The sequence below is a fragment of the Heterodontus francisci genome, chromosome 23 (assembly GCF_036365525.1).
Source record: "Heterodontus francisci isolate sHetFra1 chromosome 23, sHetFra1.hap1, whole genome shotgun sequence".
In the NCBI taxonomy this organism is placed as follows: Eukaryota; Metazoa; Chordata; class Chondrichthyes; order Heterodontiformes; family Heterodontidae; genus Heterodontus; species Heterodontus francisci.
The window spans coordinates 22,644,525-22,665,950 of record NC_090393.1 but is presented as its reverse complement, the minus strand read 5'-3'; the positions used below and the strand labels follow the sequence as shown (position 1 = coordinate 22,665,950).

General features: G+C 42.6%; 1 protein-coding gene across 1 annotated transcript in view; it reads right to left on the bottom strand.

The window, feature by feature from the left end:
• Positions 1-21,426, bottom strand: part of grk3 (G protein-coupled receptor kinase 3) — a 315,124-nt gene that overhangs the window by 125,270 nt on the left and 168,428 nt on the right. The window contains exon 4 of the mRNA XM_068054842.1: positions 9,830-9,903. Within this exon, the coding sequence (XP_067910943.1) occupies positions 9,830-9,903 (74 nt within the window). The remainder of the gene's footprint in view (positions 1-9,829; positions 9,904-21,426) is intronic.

The window sequence follows — 21,426 nt, the reverse complement described above, 5'->3', positions numbered from 1 at the left end:
GTGAGAAATAAAAACTTTCCTTCCAATATTAATTTTGGCGAATGAATCATTTGAGTCAACGAAACAGTCCTTTAAGTGTTGATACCACTGCCTTGTCAGGTGGCAGCAGCAATCATTCTCCCCTAATGGAAACAAGTTATAAAACCAAATGTCATTGAGAAACAATGTCCACAAGAGGCAATGGAGGCTCTGTTGTCGCCAAATCTGCCAATAAATTATATGGAGGCCAATCCATCTCCAGGATACAACACAGTCCATGCAACATTGAGGTGTAGAATATGATTTTATGTTGCTAAGCAACAGTAAGCTTTTCCAAAATCAAATTTACATACATTAGTCCTGCTACTTATGCTGTGTTACTTCTACTGCTCTTGACCCCTGATGAAATATTGAGCAAAGAGAGCGTAAACAAGTGAGCCTCGCTTTCCTAATCGTTAGAGTAGCTTTTGGAAAGAATTTTTAATTTTTTAAAAAGAAATTTTTGTTAGTGGATTTTCATCACATGTCATCATGAAATAGATAAAAAATATTTTTTTAAAATCCCATTTAAGTGCAAATGGATGTCATGGTCTATAACAACTCACCATTGAATATAACATCTCAGAGTGCTTTACAAAGGGGAGAGATGGCCAATGAACAGGAAGTGATGGGATTTGGGATAGCGAGGAGGGTTTTTAGAAGGCTTTTTAAAGCAGATAGAGAGAGACATAATGCAGCAAAATGCTTTTAGAAAATAATTCACGGGAACAGGAATGCAAGTGGCTGAAAGATGGACTGAAGAACAAGCTATAATCCAGAGTCACAGAAGAGAGGGTACAAAATAATATGTACAACTGGAAAAGATTTCCCACATAAAGTGGGACGGGACTGTGGATAGATTTTTAGACAAGAACATGTACTTCATTGGCTATAACGCACTTTGAGACATCCCGTCGTCGTGAAAAGCGCTATATAATTGTAGGTCTTCCTTTTTTCTTTGAATCTTGAAATCAATTTATTGAGACAAGAAATCTAACACAGCAGTTATGTATTTAATGGTGTATAATGATGCCTTAATAGCATGAGAGTAAGAAACAATGTGAATAAAAGATCATAAAATTCAGAACAAAGACTGTACGAATCTACCATGCTCACTCTATCCAGAGTCCAGGTATGATTATTTTACCCTAAACGTCCCTCCATACCACCTGTTGATCCCCTTTTTGGAAGATAATTATTTTCCCCAACTTTCTCTGGCTATCTCTATCTTCCAGGTTTAAATATTCTGTGGTAGCAATAGTCTGTCTAGCAGCATGGAATCATAGAACTTGAGAATATTATTGAGCCATGTCATAAACTGCGTTCATCCCAGAGTGCTTTCTAAGCTCAGCAATGCTGTAAAGGAGATAGCAGTCGATATTGGCCAAGAGCCTCCAACAGTGCAAGTACAGAATTGAGGGTGCAAATCACACTGGGTTTCACCTGCCAGCCAGCATTGTCTGAGGCCTTGAAGCAGGTCACCTGCTTAATCTCCTCACCAGAGTATGAAATTTTAGTTTTAGTTTTAGAGATACAGCACTGAAACAGGCCCTTCGGCCCACCGAGTCTGTGCCGACCATCAACCACCCATTTATACTAATCCTACACTAATCCCATATTCCTACCACATCCTCACCTGTCCCTATATTTCCCTACCACCTACCTATACTAGGGGCAATTGCTAATGGCCAATTAACCTATCAACCTGCAAGTCTTTGGCATGTGGGAGGAAACCGGAGCACCCGGAGGAAACCCACGCAAACACAGGGAGAACTTGCAAACTCCGCACAGGCAGTACCCAGAATTGAACCCGGGTCGCTGGAGCTGTGAGGCTGCGGTGCTAACCACTGCGCCGCCCAGTGTGATACTGCAGATGATTACTTGCATCTTTCACTGTACGAATCAATTTCTCGTATTGCAGATGTCATGCCCAGTAAAGACATATATTCCTAACTTTTAAGATACAAACTTTATTCAACGTGGTCTCCTTGAAATTGACTTTTCCTTAAAAAAAAAAGTGGACAATGTGCTGCAAAGGTGGCCCACGAAGGTCAGATGACCTGGCCTGTGTAGTCAAAAACTGTCTCACAGTCTCAAAAGAACAAAAGTATACATTCCAGACTAAGAGGAGTTCCAACTCCTTTTCTTGTTCTCCAGCAAAAGAAGGAAAGCAATACTATTTGGAGATATGGTTATCCCAGTTTCCACAGAGTAAGTTAAAGGACACTATGAAATTAAAGCCAATTAACAGATCTTTAAAAAAAACTACTCATTTAGGGAAGTGGCTGGGCTTCACTTGACAATTAATTAAAATCAGAAGCTCACTTGTTGGGACTGCACATCCCATACTAGGCAGCACTGTGGTTTTCTTCCCTCTTTCTTATGGAGCTGACTCTTGGTGGACTATGAGTCCTACGGTACCTCACCCAAGTATCTATAAGTGATACTATACCACCATGTAGAGCATCACAGCCAAGCTCAATTCTGTCCTCACCTGGCAAACACAAAAGCACACTTTCCAGCAGATGGCACTTCCTAACTCAGAGACATTTTGGCCATATTGTAGGACCCCTACTGCTGGCACTGGTACAGATTAGATAGTTTGGCAGAATCAGCAATCAAATTAAGGACCTTCTAGTTTGGATGTCTTGGTGCTTACACCAGGTGATGCCAATGGCAATGCATCTTTCAAGTGTAATTAATTAACCGTCCCTCTGCAATCACTCAGAGTTCATGCAACGTATAGTTGAGTCATAAAGACCGGGAAGGTTTGGCTGCAATCCAGCTCTGTATTGAGGTAGCCGATCCCAGTAAAAGTGATGGGAGGGGCCCTACAATTGGCCTCATCCTCAAGTTGGGGAGTACAACATTTTTACACATTTTCTAACTACAATCCAGCCAGAAGTTTGTATGTGTGATCCTACACACAGTAAAATTGGAAGTCAACATTGATGGCATTTTAAGCAACGCACTGAAGAGTCACTAACATCCATGTAACCGCAGGGGTCAGCATCAACATCTATGGAATCACACCCTGGCAGGGCTCTCCACCTCTAGAGCACGAGGGGAGAAAATTAGGGGAAAGGGTATTAAAATCCTGGGGGTTACTACTGACCAGAAATTGAACTAGACCAGCCACATAAATTCTGTGGCTACAAAAGTAGGTCAGAGGCTTGGAATTCTGTGCCGAGTAACTCACCTCTTGACTCCCCAAAGTCTGTCCACCACCTACAAGGCACAAATCAGAAGTGAGATGGAATACTCTCCACTTGCCTGGACCAGTGCAGCTGCAACAACACTCAAGAAATGCAACACCATCCAGGGTAAAGCAGCCCGCTTGATTGGCACCCCATCCACCATCTACTCCCTCCCCACCAACGTACAGTGGCAATAGTGTGTACCATCTACAAGATGCAGTGCAGCAACTTACCAAGACTCCTTAGACAGCAACTTCCAAACTCGCGACTTCTACCACCTAGAAGGACAAGGGCAGAAGCATGGGAACACCAACTGCAAGTTCCCCTCCAAACCACACACCATCCTGACTTGGAACTATATCGCTGTTCCTTCACTGTCGCTGGGTCAAAATCCTGAAACTCCCTTCCCAACAACACTGTTGGTTACCTACACCATAAGGACCGCAGCGGTTCAAGAAGGCAGCTCACCACCACCTTCTCAAGGCCAATAAGGGATGGGCAATAAATGCTGGCCTAGCCAGTGATGCACACAACCCATGGACAAATAAAAAAAATCCTATTTCTGCATTATTCAAACATGAACTGGAATGAAATCAGCTTGACTGTGTATTAAATGTGTGGTGGTAATGCTGAATAGAGAATCACCTGTGAAATTTCACTGCATAAAAAGGAAAAGTAGTAATCTACTGGCACTTTAGGCAGCCAGACAGTGTAGTAGAAGCTGTACAAGAAGTGCTTTCTAGGTCAGGTGCATTATAGGAAACTATAGTGCATAAAACTATACACAAACAAAATGCTTGAGAGATTATATAGGCCACACATGGAGTAGAATCATAGAATGGTTACAGTCACTCACTCCGTAAAACATTTTCCTCATGTCGCCTCTTGCCATGTTCTTTTGTCAATCACCTTAAATCAGTGTCCTCTGAAACTCAACCCTCCCGCCAATGACAACAGTTTCTCCCTTATATACTGTCCAGACCCCTCATGATTTAAAACACGTATCAAATCTCTTCTCAACCTTCTCTTCTCTAAGGAGAACAGCCCCAGCTTCACCAATCTATTCTTGTAAGTGAAGCTTCTCAGCCCTAGAACTACTCTTGTAAATCTTTTCCGCACCCTCTCCAATGTCTTCACATCTTTCCTGAAGAACTGGACATAATACTCCAGTTAAGGCCGAATCAGTGCTTTATAAAAGTTCACCATAACTTCCTTGCTTTTGTACTCTATGCCTCTAGTTATAAAGCCCAGGATCCCATATGCCTTATTAACTGCTTTTTCAACCTGCCCCATCACCTTACAAGATTTCTGCAGATACACGCCTAGGTCCCTCTGCTCCTGCATCCTCTTTAGAATTCTATCCTTTATCTTATATTGCCTTTCCTTATTCTTCCTTCCAAAATGTATCACAGCAGACTTCAACTTCAATGCAAGTTTGCTTAGTGCAGCTAGAATTTTCCCCAGTAGAATTAGATGCAAAGTCTAAGATGATGATTGAAACAGTCAACATGTGGTTTCAGAGCTGGTGCAGGAGTGAAGGGTTCCAGGGAAAATTTTGGGCCTATTAAGGGTCAAAGACAATCACAAAGTCTTACAGCACAGAGGAGGCCACTCGGCCCATTGTGCATGTGCCATGTCTTTGAAAAAGTTAGCCAATTAATCAAATTCCCTTGCTCTTGCTCCTTAGCCCAGCAAATTCCTCCTTTTCAAATATTTTTTCAATTCCCTTTTGAAAGTTATTATTGAAACTGCTTCCACTATCCTTTCAGGCAGTACAATCTAGATCATAACAACATGCAGTGTAAAAAAAATTCTCTCCATTTCACCTCTGGTCCTTTTATCAATTTTCTTAAACTTGTGTCCTCCGGTGGCTGACCCTCCTGCCACTGGAAGCAGTTTCCAATTACTTACTCAATCAGAACCCTTCATGATTTTGAACACTTCTAATAAATCTCCCCTTAACCTTTTTTGCATAAGGAGAACTCCAGCTTCTTCAGTGTTTCCATTTAACTAAAGTCCCTCATACCATTCCAGTAAATCTCTTCTGTACCCTTTCTATGGCCTTGATATTCTTCTTAAAGTGTGATGCCCAAAATTGGACATTACCATTCTTGAGGCCTTACCAGTGACAAAGGCTTAGGATAACTCTTGCTTTTTTATATGCCTCTATTTAGAAAGGCAATGTATTTTTTCAACAACTTTCTGAAATTGTCCAATCGCCTTCAAAGATATGTTCCTGCACCCCCTTTAAATTACAACATATTGCCTCTCCTCATTCTTCCCACCAAAATGTATCACTTTGCACTTATTTATGTTAAATCTCATCTGCTACGTGTCGACCCATTCCACCAGTCTGTCATGTCCTCCTGAAGTCTATCCTCCTCATTGTTTACTACATTTGGGTTTTGTGTCATCTGCAAACTTTGATATTATGCCCTATATAATAAAGTCCCGACCCCTAGGGGCTGTATACCTCCCTCCAGTCTGATAAACAACCATTCACCATTACTCTTCTGCTTTCTGTCCCTTAGCTAATTTTGTATCCATGCTGCCACTGCACCTTCAATCCCAGTTTTGCTAACAGATTTATTATGTTGCCCTTTATCAAATTCCTTTTGAAAGTCCACATACATATCAACTCCACTACCTTCATCAATCCTCTCCATTACCGTATAAAAGAACTTGATCACGTTCGTCAGACACAATTTTTGTTTATAAATCCATATTGGCTGTCATTTATTAACTCATTTTCCCAAGTCACAGTGTATTTTGGCCCGGCCTCTAGATGTTTCGTCACCACTGATATTAGGCTAACTGGGCTGTAGTTACCTGGTTTACCCCTCTCCCCTTTTTCGGAAAAAGGGTGTAGCATTGACAACCTTCCAGTCCTCTGGCATCATCCTCATATCCAAGGGGGGATTGGAGCATTGAGGTCAACGCCTTCAGCTATTTCCAATCTTACTTCCATCAAGGATGCATCCAATCAGACCAGGTGATTCTTCTACTTTGAGCATTGCCAACCTTTTGAGGACTTTATTTTTAATCCAATCCAATTTCTCTACTCCATCCTCTTCTTTGGTGAAGACAGATTCATTTAATAATTCAGCATGCCCTTTGTTCCACAAGATCATCTTTTTGGTCACTAATCAGTCTTCCTTCTTTTGACTACCCAATTCTATATATTCTATTATATAATACTTTAGTGTTTCATTTCATGTTACCTACTAACTTTATGTCATACACTCCCTTGCCCCTCTTTTTCTGTTCTCTGCCATACTTTCTGTATTCACCTTGATTCTCTACTGTATTATGAACTGGGCATTGATCATTAGCCTCCTTTTTTCTGCTTCATTTTAATTACAATTCATCACTATTCTAATGTTTTAATATCTTTGTGAAATATGCTTGCAGCTTTGCTCCCCTATCTCCTTCCTACTATTTGGAGGTCTAAAGTACACACACAGCAGCATAACTTCCTCTTCTGCTTCTTAACTCTAGCCAAATAGATTTATTTAACTCATTCATTGGGATGTGTTCATCGCAGGCAAAGCTGGCATCCACTGTCAATCCCCAATGCGCTGAGGATGGTGGTGATCTGCCTCCCTGAATACAACTGAGTGTCTTGCTAGGCCATTTCAGAAGGCAGTTAAGAGTCAACCACATTGCTGTGGGTCTAAAGTCATGTAAATGCCAGATTGGGTCAGGATGGCAGATGTTCTTCCTTAAAGGACACTAGTGAATCAGATGGGTTTTTATGACAACCTCGTAGTTGCATGGTCACCATTACTGAGACCAACTTGTTATTCCAGGTTTATTTAATAAACCGAAATTAAACTCCCCAGCAGCTGTGGTGGGATTTGAGCCCATGTAGCCATTAATGAGTCAAGGCCTCTGGATCACTACCCTTGCACTATGCTACCATAATGCCAAATCGATTCTGCTTTTCACATAGCGGTTCTTTATTTTCATTGCAAGGTAAAATAGGCAGTTATTTTAAGCGTCTCTGGGATCTTTGACCTTAGGTGAGAAACCTTTTTGGGCATTAACAAGGCCCACTAGAATCATAGGGTTGAATTATCGGGTTGGCGTTGGGTGATATGTTAAAACTTAAAAAATCTCAAACCCGACTCCAAATCACCCACTTCCAAGTTTAACAGTGGGTCCAGGGCCGGGGGGGAGGCGGTGGGCAGCTAGGAGGTGGGTTGGCCAATTAAGTATTTTAATGAGGTTCGAAGCCTCAGATTTAACCAGCTTTGCAGGTTTAACTCTGGCCAGTTAGGTTTCCCAGGCCTCAGAAACTGGCAGCTGAAGGGAGAAGCGCCATTATGGCACTGCTTATGGGCCAGGAGGGAGCAGGAACTCTTCCCTCTGATACCAAGTGGAGCTGCCCGATAAATAGATTTTCTCCCCAACCACACCCCCACCCCCACCCCCCCCGCCCACAATAGTCAGGGATCAGACCATCCCCACTTCAGGATCAGGGATCAGACTCCCTCAACTCCCAAGCTCAGGGATCAAACCACCCTCCCCACCCAACCCTCGCAGGGTCAGGGCTCAGACCGTTCCCTCCCCACCCCTAACTCCAGGGTCAGGGATCAGACCACCCCCCCCCATTCCCCCATGGTCAGGGATCAGACGCCCCCGTTCCTCCCAACTCCCTGGGTCAGGGATCAGCCCACCCCCCACTCTCTATCAGCTGAAGGCTCCTTACCTGGGGCTGAAACCTGCTCCAATGTGTTATAAAATTGACATTTAAGCACTTTTTCCAGTTGTGCCATTGGCAGACCTTACCCCAGAACCCAACATCACCCACCCACCCCCACCATGCAGTGCTTGATGTTGCTCTCTTCCGCCGCCACCACCGCCCCCCCGCGCCCCCCCAACTTCTCAGTAGGTGGAGGGACCACGGGAGTGCCTCAAGATAGAGGCACCCTCTAAAAACTTTAAAAGTTTAAAACATATCATGGCTACAGCTACCAGGCCATCAATGTAGAGAGGACACCCCTCCGCAGGATGGCTTGTGACTACAGCTGTGACCCTCTGGCACCCGCAGCTCTGGGGTCGGCAGGGCAGGGAGGAATTAAGAGGAAGCCTCACTGGCCCTCGGCCTGCCTTCAGGTGGCTCCCTTCAGCCATCTACCAGGCCTTGAGGCTTCGACCTATGCAGGGGACCCGTCCACCACCAGAAGATCCTGGCAGCATTGCCAATTTGCCCCTAAGTGGGCACTTAACTGCTCCTAATTAGCTACCCACCACTGGCGGGTGGGTGGCTGATGCTGGAGGTGGAGTGAGACCAGCAAGATCACTTCGTGGCAGCAATGCATGGAGGAGCCGCCCTGACGCAAGATTTTCTAAAACTCCCCTGCTCCGTGCTGCTGATAAAATTCCACCCAATCTGTCCTGTTCTGATCCCCTGACATGGTGGGAGGTATAGAGGCTCTAAAAAAAAAAGGGTCACGAGCTCAATACCTTGTTTAAAACCCATTACTTATTATGATAGACGTAGACAGTTGGTTCTTTTACTCTAGAAAAGTGGAGACGTTGGGGCGATAGAGACCAGACCTTGTCCACAAGGATAGTTACATAGTTTAGGGATAATGAGGAGACATGTGTAGAAGATATGAAACTATTTCCAGGAACTCATTTTTGATCGTTTTCTCAGATCAGAGAGGAATTTCCCAGAAATCTATTCTCCCTGAATTGACATAGGTTTTTTAAAAATTTGTTATTTATGCTTTTCCTAGGAGATTACATGGCTGCCGCTGGGCAGAGTGCATTAAGGGTTAAAAAGTTTATTTGCAACTTGACTAAGTCAGCCGGGCTTGATAGACTAGCTGGCATTTTTCTGTCCATCTTTGTCAGATGTTCTAACCTACTGGATTACCCAGTTCCCCACTCAATATAACCATACTTTCTGTAAGAAACACTATATCAAACATGGTACTGAAACTCAATCTCAAAAACAAATCTGAGCTAAAACTTCAGGGAAATGCTCAAGATCCGATGAAATAACAGTCTTCAGATTATAGGTGTACAATCTGACTGGAGTACGTTTGTTTGGTTGATCTTGCCAGGTGCCATGCTACAGATCCCGAGAGCCATGAAACTTGTTAGGGGTACTGCCTAGGCATGCTCTTCGGTGAATGCCATTTTGTCCTCTTGTTTTTTTTTAAGCCTCTTAAGAACATAAGTAATAGGAGCAGGAGTAGGCCATATGGCTCCTCAAGCCTGTTCCACCATTCAATTAGATCATGACTAATCTGTACCATCACTTAATTTACCCACCTTTGTTCCAAATCCTTGAAATATTTACCTAACAAAAATCTATCAATCTCAGTCTTGAAAATTTCAATTCATTGCTGATCTTCTGCCGCAACTCCACTTTCCCGCCTTATCCCCGATAGCCCTTGATTCCCTTAGTGTCCAAAAATCTTTTAATCTCAGTCTTGGATATATTCAACAACTGAGCACCCACAGCCCTCTGGGGTGGATAATTCCAAAGATTCACAACCTTCTGAGTGAAGAAAGTTCTCCCCATTCTTAGTCCTAAATGGTCAACCCCTTAGCCTAATACTATAACCCTTAGTTCTACATTCGCCAGCCAGGTCTCTTACCTCTTCATAAAATTTCAGCTGGGGAACAGCTTCATCAATTTCATTCAGACAAAAATCTTTGAACAGCAAAAATCCTGAAAAACAAGACACAAGAAATATTGTTATTTGAGGAATCATACAGATATCTAAAGGGTACAAATTATTGTTGCTGATAATGTCATACAGATGCTTAATGCACTCGTAATGAGGTCCTGCCTCATCTATTTTAACGCATTGAGTTTATTTTCTGCACATCCTGGAATTTTGTTCCCTTCACCAATGTCAGTTGTGTCTTCAGCTGCCTAGACCCTAAGCTCTGGAATTCCCTCCTTAAACTCCTCCGCCTTTCTCTCCTTTTAAGACGCTCCTTAAAACCTCTCTCTTTGACCAAGCTTTTGGTCACCTATCTTAATATCTTATATGTGGCAGGTATCAACTTTTGTCTGATTAACACTCCTGTGAAGTACTAGGTACTTTTACTACATTAAAGGCACAGTATAAATGCCAGTTTGTGTTAAAATGGTGGTGGGATGGGATGGGGAAATTCGGTACATTTGGATTAAGTGCCTGGGTGGTAACCTCACTAACAGTAACTGCCTTCCTTGTCCTTCTAAAAATATTTTTTTCGATGCACAGCACTAATGTGCCTTACTCAAATGATTGAATGTCAAATGTTTGTGGTGGGAATCTGCCACAGATGAGATAAGATGCAAGGCACAGCCAGATTGGTAGTTTTGTGCCTCTTTTCTGAATTGAACAACTTGTTAGGTTTCTTGTACAATTTCAACAGATCATGGAGCAAGGACAGAAAAGGTTATTTTTGATTGAATAAAAAAAAAAGAGAAAGCAGGAGCATGGGCAAGATTTGTTTTCTCGTGGGGTGAGGAGGGGGCGAATTTCAGATACGAGTTTGCTAGACCAATCAAAACTGCTTCAAAAGGTCTGTTTTTCAAATAGGAATTTCACAGTATGGTTCAAATAGAAACAAACATTTCCATTACTAAAATAATTCAAATAAAGCAAATGAAAAGAACATTTAAGAAGTCTTTAGAAACGTCATAGCATACAAGGCTCTGGGCCAAGTGCTGGAAAATGGGATTAGAATAGTTAGGTGCTTGATGGCTGGCACAGACACGATGGGCCGAAGGGCCTGTTTCTGTGCTGTATAACTCTATGACTCGATAAAAACCCTGTCAGACATTAATGCTTAAGCACCGTGTCACTAGTCTATCTCCACTATTACTGATGCAAGCCAACTAATTGGTTTTCACTTGTCAAATTGTGGGGTGAGGCAAGTACTTGAATATCCTACTTGCCTACGGCACAGAGAAGGATCTCCTTTTCTCCAAGATGCTTGTTTGCGAGTCAAAACTCAGAACTGCAGTATGTACACTATTACTGACTTATTTATATCCTGTCCTGTCACTGCAAGTAGAGAAAAGGCCATGTTGTTTTAACTGTTACTCTACTTTTAATAAATGCCTTTCCTCTCTCAAGTGAAATGAGAATATATGATTGAGAAGTGAAACAATCCTGCTGTTCACCTTAGATACTGTGATTCCACAAGCAGAATACCATTTCCCTATTCACTCCATCAAAACTCCATCATTTCAAAATCTCCGATTATTTTTTCTCTTAACCTTCTGTGCTCCAGAGGAAATAGTCCCAGTATCTCAAGTCTCTCCTCATAACTGTATTTTCCCATCCCTAGGCATCATCCTGGCGAATCGATGCTGTAAGCTCTCTATGACTTTAATATTATTTCAATAATGGGAGTGCCCAAAACTGCACACAGTACTCGAACCGCAACCTAACCAATGCGTTGCATAAATTCATCACTATTTCTTTACTTTTGTACTCCATGCCCCTACTTATAAAAATCAAACTTCTGTTGGACTTTATATGGTTTTATCTACCTGAACTCCTACTTTCAGGGATTTACGTACCTGAATCCCTAAATCTCTCTCCATCCACTCCCTTCTGTGTCTTCCCATTAAGTATATGCTCCCTTAACATCTCCTAAAATGCATTACCTCACACTGACATTAAATTGTACCTGCCACCTGTATGCCCATTCCATTAACCTATGCCTTCCTGAAATATTTGTCTTTCTCTCTGTTTACTAAAACTCCTACCCTCGTGTTGTTGCAACTTTCCAGATTATGTTCCCTATACCCAACTCCAAATCATGTATTTGTACACAGCACTAAAATGAGACTGGCATTGTCCCCTGGACTACACCACTTCCAATCCTTCTCCAGTCTGAGCAATACCCATTTGCCCTTGCTCTTGGCTTACAGTCCACCAGCCAACCTTCAATCCATGCCGCAGCGTTTCCACTTCCACTGAGGCATCCTGCATTTGTTGGATCATCTACTATGCATCTTATGCACACTACATCCTTTCACACTCTTCCCAGGTAGACAGAAAAATAACCGGCTTCACAACACCTCCCCTCCCAAAAAACACACACTGCTCACTCTCCAAAAATGCCTAAAGCAAAACTGCAAAGGCCTGAGAACAGTCTGCACACCTGACATCAGCAGGGCACAATGCAAGGTTAGCTGAGAGGAAACACTACAGAAAAAACAGTATGAAAATCAACCAGTATAATGGAGTGGGAGGGTTAAGCTAATGCACTGCAAAAGTCACAAGGAAGTACAAGGTTGGTTCCCTGTTTTCACAGTAGGCAGACTGAATCTGGCATCTGAAGTTATTCTGGGGTTTAACCAGAACATTCGAAAATGAAGAAGTTTGAAATTGGACCTCAAAACCTGCAGCATAAGATAGGTTAGCTCCAGATTACAGCGTGATACCAACAGCTACCTATGGTACAAGGAAGCACAAGAGCAGCTATATGGGCATTACCACAGATTAGTAGAAATAAGAAAACAAGCTGATCTTCGTATATCTTGCTGTCAAAAGTTTCTGGCCCTAGTTTCTGACCACTAGGCTGATAATATTGCCTCTCAAGAGTGCTTTCATCTACTGTCTTTAAACTTTACAAATGTAACAAAATAAAAGAACAGAAATATTATGCAGATATTCACTGTAGATATGAGAGGATTATTTAGCATGTTGACACCAATGTGCCATAGAAAAAAAAAATCTTACATGAGTACAGGTTGATATGATATTCAGTTCATAAACTCAAATTTCTCCCACCACTGGTGAAGAAATTGGAACTAACACTACTTTTCTCTAGTGTTACATAATCCAAAATACTCTCAACCAGACACACTGTGAAAAGACAGAATCTTTAATTATATTGGTTGGTGTCTTTAACATTTATTTATTTATTTAGAGATACAGCACTGAAACAGGCCCTTTGGCCCACCGAGTCTGTGCCGACCAACAACCACCCATTTATACTAACCCTGCAACAATCCCATATTCCCTACCACTGGCCTACACTAGGGGCAATTTACAATGGCCAATTTACCTATTAACCTGCAAGTCTTTGGCTGTGGGAGGAAACCGGAGCACCTGGCGAAAACCCACGCGGTCACAGGGAGAACTTGCAAACTCCGCACAGGCAGTACCCAGAATCGAACCCGGGTCCCTGGAGCTGTGAGGCTGTGGTGCTAACACTGCGCCGCATAATATGAAAATTTCACATGTCCACCATTATTACTGTTGGTGAATATGACACTAAACGTTGGAGGATACTATTTATATTGGACAGGTGAGCAATTTGTCAGAGTCAGGATATCATTTCCAACAAATATTCCATAGAAATGACATTGTTCCTGAAGGATTATCAGTCGAGGCTGCAGAACTGCATGATCCAATAAAAAGGATGCTGTTTTCTGTGTGATAATCTCCAGCAATGAGACAGTAAGGGAAAAGGGTCATGTAACTCTAAGTGACTGAGCAATGTATTGCAGGTTCTGGTTTCACTGTGTGACAGATTATCAGCACTATAAAATCCCACAGCAGAGAATAGAGATTTCATTCTCCCTCAGGCCTGTTACTTGCCTTCACCATTGAGTCAGGCAGTAGAGACAACACTTTTGAAATAATTATGTGAGCTCTGCGAAGATGGGCATATTCCCATCTGGATATTCTTCAACTCCATGAGTTGACACTGGGATTACTAATTAAATGATGAGCACAATGAACCTGCAACACAGGGAGAAAGATATTCCCAATGCACGTGTGTGTTATTTCCCTACACAGTCAGGCTTGGCAGCTACTTTGGCATAAGCCAAGCAGAATCAGACAGATGAAGGCACAGGCACAAATAGCTGGCCAAGTGCAGACATAAACAAAGAAAGAGAAACAGCGGGGACGCAGGCAGAGGAACAGCCATGGACACGGATACAGGTGGAAACCTTTTGACAACCTGCCTGACTGTTCCCTACAACCAACAAGGTCAACCCCTCTAGCTGACACAATACTGCATGTGACATTTCTGCCCTGCAGCCAGCTTATGCCGATATATCATGCACACCTGGCCAAAGACACACACTTCAATGGCCAGCATAATAGTTTTGCCCTGATGGCTGATGAAATGAGGAATAGAGCATTATCTGAAAATCTCCCAATGCAATGATCGCATCTCTGGAAAGGAACGTATGGAACTTGAAAGAACATTTATCTAACACTAAAGGAATCAAGAGATTTATGGGAATAGAGCAAGAAAGTGGCATTAAGGTAGAAGATCATCCCTGATTTTATTTTTTTTTAATTCCATCTTGGGATGTGAATATCGCTGGCAAGACCAGCATTTATTGCCCATCCATATTTGCCTTTGAGAAGGTGGTAGTCAACCACCTTCTTGAACTACTGCAGCCCATGTGGTGTAGGTTCACCTACAGTGCTGTTAGGAAGGGTGTTCCAGGATCGTGACCCAGCGACGATAAAGGAATGGTGATATAGTTCCAAGTCAAGACGGTGAGTAACTTGAAGGGAAACTTGCAGGTGGCGGCATCCCCATGCATCTGCTGTCCTTGTCCTTCTCGGGAGTAGAGGTCGTGGGTTTGGTAGGTACTGTTAAAGGAAACGTGGCAAGTTGCTGCAGTGCATCTTATAGATGATATACACTGCTGCCACTGTGCACTGGTGGTGGAGGAAGTGAGTGTTTAAAGTAGTGGATGGGGGTGCCAATCAAGCAGGCTGCATTAACTTGGATGGTGTCAAGCTTCTTGAGTGTTGTTGGAGCTGCACTCCTCCAGGCAAGTGGAGAATATTCCATCACACACCTGACTTATGCCTTGTAAATGGTAGATAGGCTTTGGAGAGTCGGGAGGTGAGTTACATGCAGCAGAATTCCTGGCCTCTGACCTGCTCTTGTTGCCACAGTATTTATATGGCTGTTCCAGTTAAAGTTTCTGGTGAATGGTAACCCCCAGGATGCTGATGGTGAGGGATTCAGCGATGGTAATCTCGTTCCCTGAGGAACTCCTGCAGCGATGTTCTGGGGCTAAGATGACTGGCCTCCAACAACCACAACCATCTCTCTTTGTGCTTTGTAAGACTCCAACCAGTGGGGTGCTTTCCCCCTGATTCCCATTGAGTTCAATTTTGCTAGGGCTCCTTGATGCCACACTCAGTCAAATGCTGCCTTGATGTCAAGGGCAGTCACTCTCACCTCACCTCTGGAATTCAGCTCTTTTCTCAATGTTATTGAACGGGAGAGGAGGCTTACGGTGCCGTTTCTGACCAATCCCGGCTCCTATTTCTTATGTTTTTATGAGTTGCATCGTGACACTTAGTTATTACTGCATCTAATGTAATCACTATCAAAAAATAGTTTTTTTTTATTTTGCCTTATGAAATTATTCTCTTCCCAGATCTTTTTACTGGTTTCTCTGTCCCATCCCCAGCCCGTTGAAGTCATGATTCTGGGTCAGTACAGCTCTATAAGTGGCCACAAGGTGGCGTGTGAGCCTCAGCTTGTTGAGGCTTGAATTTTCTCATCAGGTGCCATCCATCCTGACCACCCTGCAGACCCTACTGTAATTTGAAGACCTGCAGCAGCTTAAAGGGACATGAGAATTATTTTCACATTACAGAAAGATCAAAGATGTGTTATGCCTACAAGTGGATATAGAACCGACAGGTTGTCAGATGAAACAGTGGCAGTGAGGCTGGGGCAGGGCACCTTCTAGCACCACAGGATCCCAAACACAGTTACCTAGATTCAATAGGTGGTGGTGGCCAGGAGGGAAAATGCCAACTCTACCACCTTCTGCATGGTCAGGGAGTGCAGAAAACCTTTAATAACCTTACCAGAACAGACAGAGAAGCCATCCAATAATGCACTGAAATAAGCATGCCTGCCACTTACAATAATCCACTGTGCTATAGAAATTTAATTTCTTTAGACGGATGACCATGGTACCCGAAACATTCCCAACCTTCACCTGCAAGTGTTCCTTCATCCAGCAGACAAAAAGCCTCACGTGAACTGTTGAACTCACCTGTCATCAAACTCAAAACTCTAGATCTAGGGAGCTTAGTCTCAGAATAAGGGGTCCGCCATTTAGAATTAAAAGAAGAAATTTCTTCACTCAGTGGATTGTGAATCTTTGGAATGCCCTACTCCAAAGGGCTGTGGATGCTCAATCATTGAGACTGAGATTGGAAAATTTTTGGACACTAAGGGAATCAAGAAATATGGGGATAGGGCGGAAAATGTGGAGTTGAGGTAGAAGATCAGCCTTGATCTTACTGAATGGCAGAGCAGGCTTGAGGGACCATTTGGCCTACTCCTATTTCTTTCGTTATGTTTTTGAGTTCCATACTGACACTTGGTTATCACTGCATATAATGTTAACAATAAGTAATTCTCACTTTTTGCATTCATTTCCGTGAATGCATCAGTCAGAGCTGCAACAGATGGGAAGCCCAAATCTCTCACCTGCTGGGAAAGAAGCACTTCAAATCCTAGGGAGACTTAAGAGACTAGAAAGTAAGCGGGCAGGTGCTAGTACAGAATGAACTGTCAACAGACATATCATTAAATCTTCATGTTACTCTTTCTACTGTCAATTACATGTGAACTCTGATTATCAGGCTATTGTTATAACCTCTCCTCATCCTTTCCTTCTCATTTAACTCATCATGGCATGGGCTCAGACACATTTACTCTAAGCAAATTAAAAAGTGAGTCAGTAGGGTTTGTACTAGTTAACAGGCAGAGCAAGAATGAGTAGGACCAGCTGCTGGTGACACATGAAGAGGGAGTGTTATGTATAGGATGAGAGATGATAGGGATAGCTCCCCCTTTTCTACCTCTCAACTGACCCGAAGACAGCATGTTTTAAAAACAAGTGTTTCAACCAGAGTGCTTTAATTGTCAACAACAGACAAATGACAAGTTTTCTCATAAGTTTTAAAAGATAAATGTTTATTATTCACCACCCAAAATACATGCAACTACACCCACTCTCACACTCCTACACTCACATACTCAAGAAGAGCTAGAGGTTATAAAGTGACATGCATTTAAGGCCTTATGAATTTTTTTAAAGAGTTCTCTGCTGCACTTGCTTTTCCCCAGGGCCAAGACTTGAGATGCAAGCCTGTTACTTTTTACTTGTTCAATGAAGAAAAAAAAAACTTGGGAGGTTTAGAAGGATAGATGCACTGTTGCAGATTTCTCTTGTTATATTCCAGGCTAAGTTCCATGGCGAAACCCTGGTATAATTTCTCAGGTGGGGAGTTCAAGGCCAACTCCAGTCTCTGCCAGCAGGTAGCTTAAAAGCTGGTGGTATTAGGCAGTGTCCTTTCTCTTCGATGGCACAGATATTTTCCTCTGACCTTGTTTGCCCAGAAAATACCCTTATTAAAATTCCTTATCCAAAACCTAGTTTATGTTATCTGACCAGAGTTTCTCTTCCATTGAATTTATAAATAGTTTCTGATGGTTAGGCCATTGTCAGGCAATGGAGTTCAGGTGTCACTCAATTACATACCATCTTGATAAAGTAGAGCTTTTCACACCCATTCTTTGGCGTTCAAGCTTGGAGTCAAAAATTCTGCCACAGTATTGTTAGCCCAAGTGGTTGGAGAGGTGCATTCATTGCCATACCAAGTGCGGTTTGCATCTTAATGACTTCTCAATGATACGTCCAGTAAGACCATTTGTATTTTAATGACTTCGCCAAGACTTGTCCAGACATGAAAATTGTCTCAGGCTGCTTTCAGTTTCATGTGTATTAGCTGGAAAGAAAAGGTCACCCGACCTCTCAACTTCATTTTGTTTTACAGGAAAGGTGTCTGTTTTGGGCTTATTTCATAAGTTCATTTTATAGTTCATAAGTTTGTACTGCATGAGCGCGACAGAAGACATGCCAACAGGATCAGGTTGTATAGACCCATATCTGAAACAGCTGGAGATCTAGATCTCTCCAAATTTATTAAAATGGGGGCATAGTAAATAGTTTTAGGGACCAAAGGAATTTGCAAGACAACGTTATTAATGTGAGGTAGTGCTTATAAAGAACAAAGAACAAAGAAAATTACAGCTCAGGAACAGGCCCTTCGGCCCTCCAAGCCTGCGCCGATCCAGATCCTCTACCTAAACATGTCGCCTATTTTCTAAGGGTCTGTATCTCTTTGCTTCCTGCCCATTCATGTATCTGTCTAGATACATCTTAAAAGACGCTATCGTGTTCGCATCTACCACCTCCGCTGGCAACGCGTTCCAGGCACCCACCACCCTCTGCGTAAAGAACTTTCCACGCATATCCCCCCTAAACTTTTCCCCTCTCACTTTGAACTCCTGACCCCTAGTATTTGAATCCCCCACTCTGGGAAAAAGCTTCTTGCTATCCACCCTGTCTATACCTCTCATGACTTTGTACACCTCAATCAGGTCCCCCCTCAACCTCCACCTTTCTAATGAAAATAACCCTAATCTACTTAACCTCTCTTCATAGCTAGCGCCCTCCATACCAGGCAACATCCTGGTGAACCTCCTCTGCACCCTCTCCAAAGCATCCACATCCTTTTGGTAATGTGGCGACCAGAACTGCACGCAGTATTCCAAATGTGGCCGAACCAAAGTCCGATACAACTGTAAGTGGAGGCTAAACATCAACACAAATTGTTGGCCCAAATAGCCTGTTTCTTTGTTGTAATTCCTATGTAATTCTTTGCCCTGCTTTTAAAAGAAGAATGTTTGCAAAGCAACAAGTGTTGCCATTCGCTCAATCTGTCATATGCTGAGCTCAGACACATCTATTTAGGGGAACAATTTGGTGCAGGTATTGAAGACTGTGGTGTGGTGCAGATGGAAGCTTGAGTGAAAAGGCCTATGAGCAGCATACAACAGTACATTAGAGGATGGATTTGCAACTTTGAAGGTCCACCACACAGAGTGTAGCAGTTCCAGGACATCCACAAAAAAGCCCCCTATAACAGACACCCAAAGAACAATCAAGGTTTCTTCCATGGACTTCTGCCTAAGAAGCCTTGGCTTATCAGATTAAAGGTTGTTTTTTTCTGGCCTCCAGTGACCTTGATAGCAGTCTGTGGTGAAGCTGGAATGTGGGTCAGGTTGTAATTAGTGAAGTAACATTATTGCAGTTTCCTTTGTAAACTGCAGGCATTGCTGCTCTGACAAATACAGATGCATGCACCGCCATATGTACATTCTGGCATGGGGGTATGTTTGGGTAGGTGTCATGCACGTCCTGTGCTGTCTGCTAAGGGGAATCTCCTATTGGGATGCCCACTGTGCCCTATGTGAAAGGGTAAGAGGAGGGAAATGGGAGCCCCCAGAGCCAACAGTATAAAAGCAGATTATAATGTATTTGGCTAAGGCTAAAAAAAGATAAAACCTCAAAAAAATTACCAAAACCTGCTACTATGACCATAGCTGTCAGGCTGTCCTGCTGCTCTTCGGCCATCTCCAAGGTATGCAGAAACCCTGGATATGATGAGGAAGAAAAGGAAACACAGCAAATGATAGAAAATGGGATGAATGATGCATGAAACTGCCCAATAAATGGCAGGCTTTTCCTGCAGCTGCTGGAAATATGAGTGAAAAATGGGGCAGTTAAATATCAGAGAGATCAGCCTAATGGATATCAGCCTCACATTTTAATTGAGGCTGTTGGATTCGCACTCTCAAAGCAGGAAACCTCTGTAATGAGTTCCTTATTTTGTCTGATGCAACATAACTGAGATGCATGGAGTCCAGTTTGCTGAAGATCTCAAACAGGTTTATCAACAGCTAAACTATTATATACAGTACACAGCAAACTGTTTACAGAACCTTCGTCTGGGTGTGACAGTCACAGGACACCATCCTGGAACTTAGCTTATTAGCATATTAAGTTCTTAAAAGGGACATCACTCTTAAGGGCAATCATACAACATCCCCTTTCTTTCCAAAGATAAATCTAGTATGCTACAAGTAAAAACATAAAATTAGATATCAAAATTGGTTATACAGGATAGAGATTATAAAATTTACAGGTATAAGGATAGGGTTTCCGAAATGTACAAGCGCAAAGGTTTAAAAGTCCATATATTGTTTTGGTAGTTTGACAACTCTTGTTCGGGGAATCCGCGCCTCATCTGTTGAATTTACTAAAGTTTCTCCCTCTCTGCATTCAGTATCTGTTGCTCTGCCTTCAGCCTGCTAACATACTCTGTTATTTAGACTGCTTGGATGGAGAGGAGCAGGCGTTTGACAGTGTTTTCTGTTTATCTTACTTGCAGCACTTGTCTATTTACACAGCTGTTCAACAGGCAGTTCAATTGTTTTTTGTTTGCTAGTTTATGTTCTTCATGTTTGAGTGGTTTTAAAACTTTGGCTATGTGAATGGAGACTCTGCAGTGTTCAGAGTTTTCCTGCACTTTTTGCTATTGGACACCTCCTGTAATGGCGCCAACCTTGATCCGCCTGGGAGAGGAATTGGGGTTTCCTTGGTTTTTTTCCACGGAGCCTTTCGAAAAAAAATCAATCTTTGAAGCATTTCAAAGCTTGTTGTTTGTTAAAAAAAAACAGTATCCCTCGACTCACCAGATCATAAGAATTTACTTGTAGCCTGTCGTTCTGAGCTCTGTCTTCTACTGCCGGAGGTAAGTCCTTTCTTCTTTCCACTGTTTGGGCCTGCATTTCTTTTGAACTTTCTCGCTAGTGGCTGTACGAATGGTTGTTTAAACAGCTGCTTTACCCGTGGTCTTCAAATTAGACTTTGTCTTTTCATCACAGCTGCCACAATGTAATGCGTTCTTTATGTTGTCTGATACAACATAAATGAGATATGTGGAATCCAGTTTGCTGAAGATCTCAAACAGGTTTATTAACAGCTAAACTATTATACACAGCACAGAACAAACTATTTACAGAACCTTCATCTGGGTGTTACAGTTGCAGAGTGACTCTGGCTTTGAGTCACATGACTACATCTGGTACTTAGCTCACTAGCATACTGAGATCTTAAAGGGACATCAGTCTTAAGGGCAATCATACAACAACCTCAATAACAAGACCAAGGCTTTCCTGTCCTCCAGGTTTTTCCTCTCTACCTGCAGGATTGCTCAACAGCTTACCAACTTTTTAAACACTTGGTGGGCGTCTCCGCATGAGAACTCTCACCTGAGGATTGCCATCCCCTGCATGTGCATACTGGGCTGTTAATTCGTGGTACAGCAAA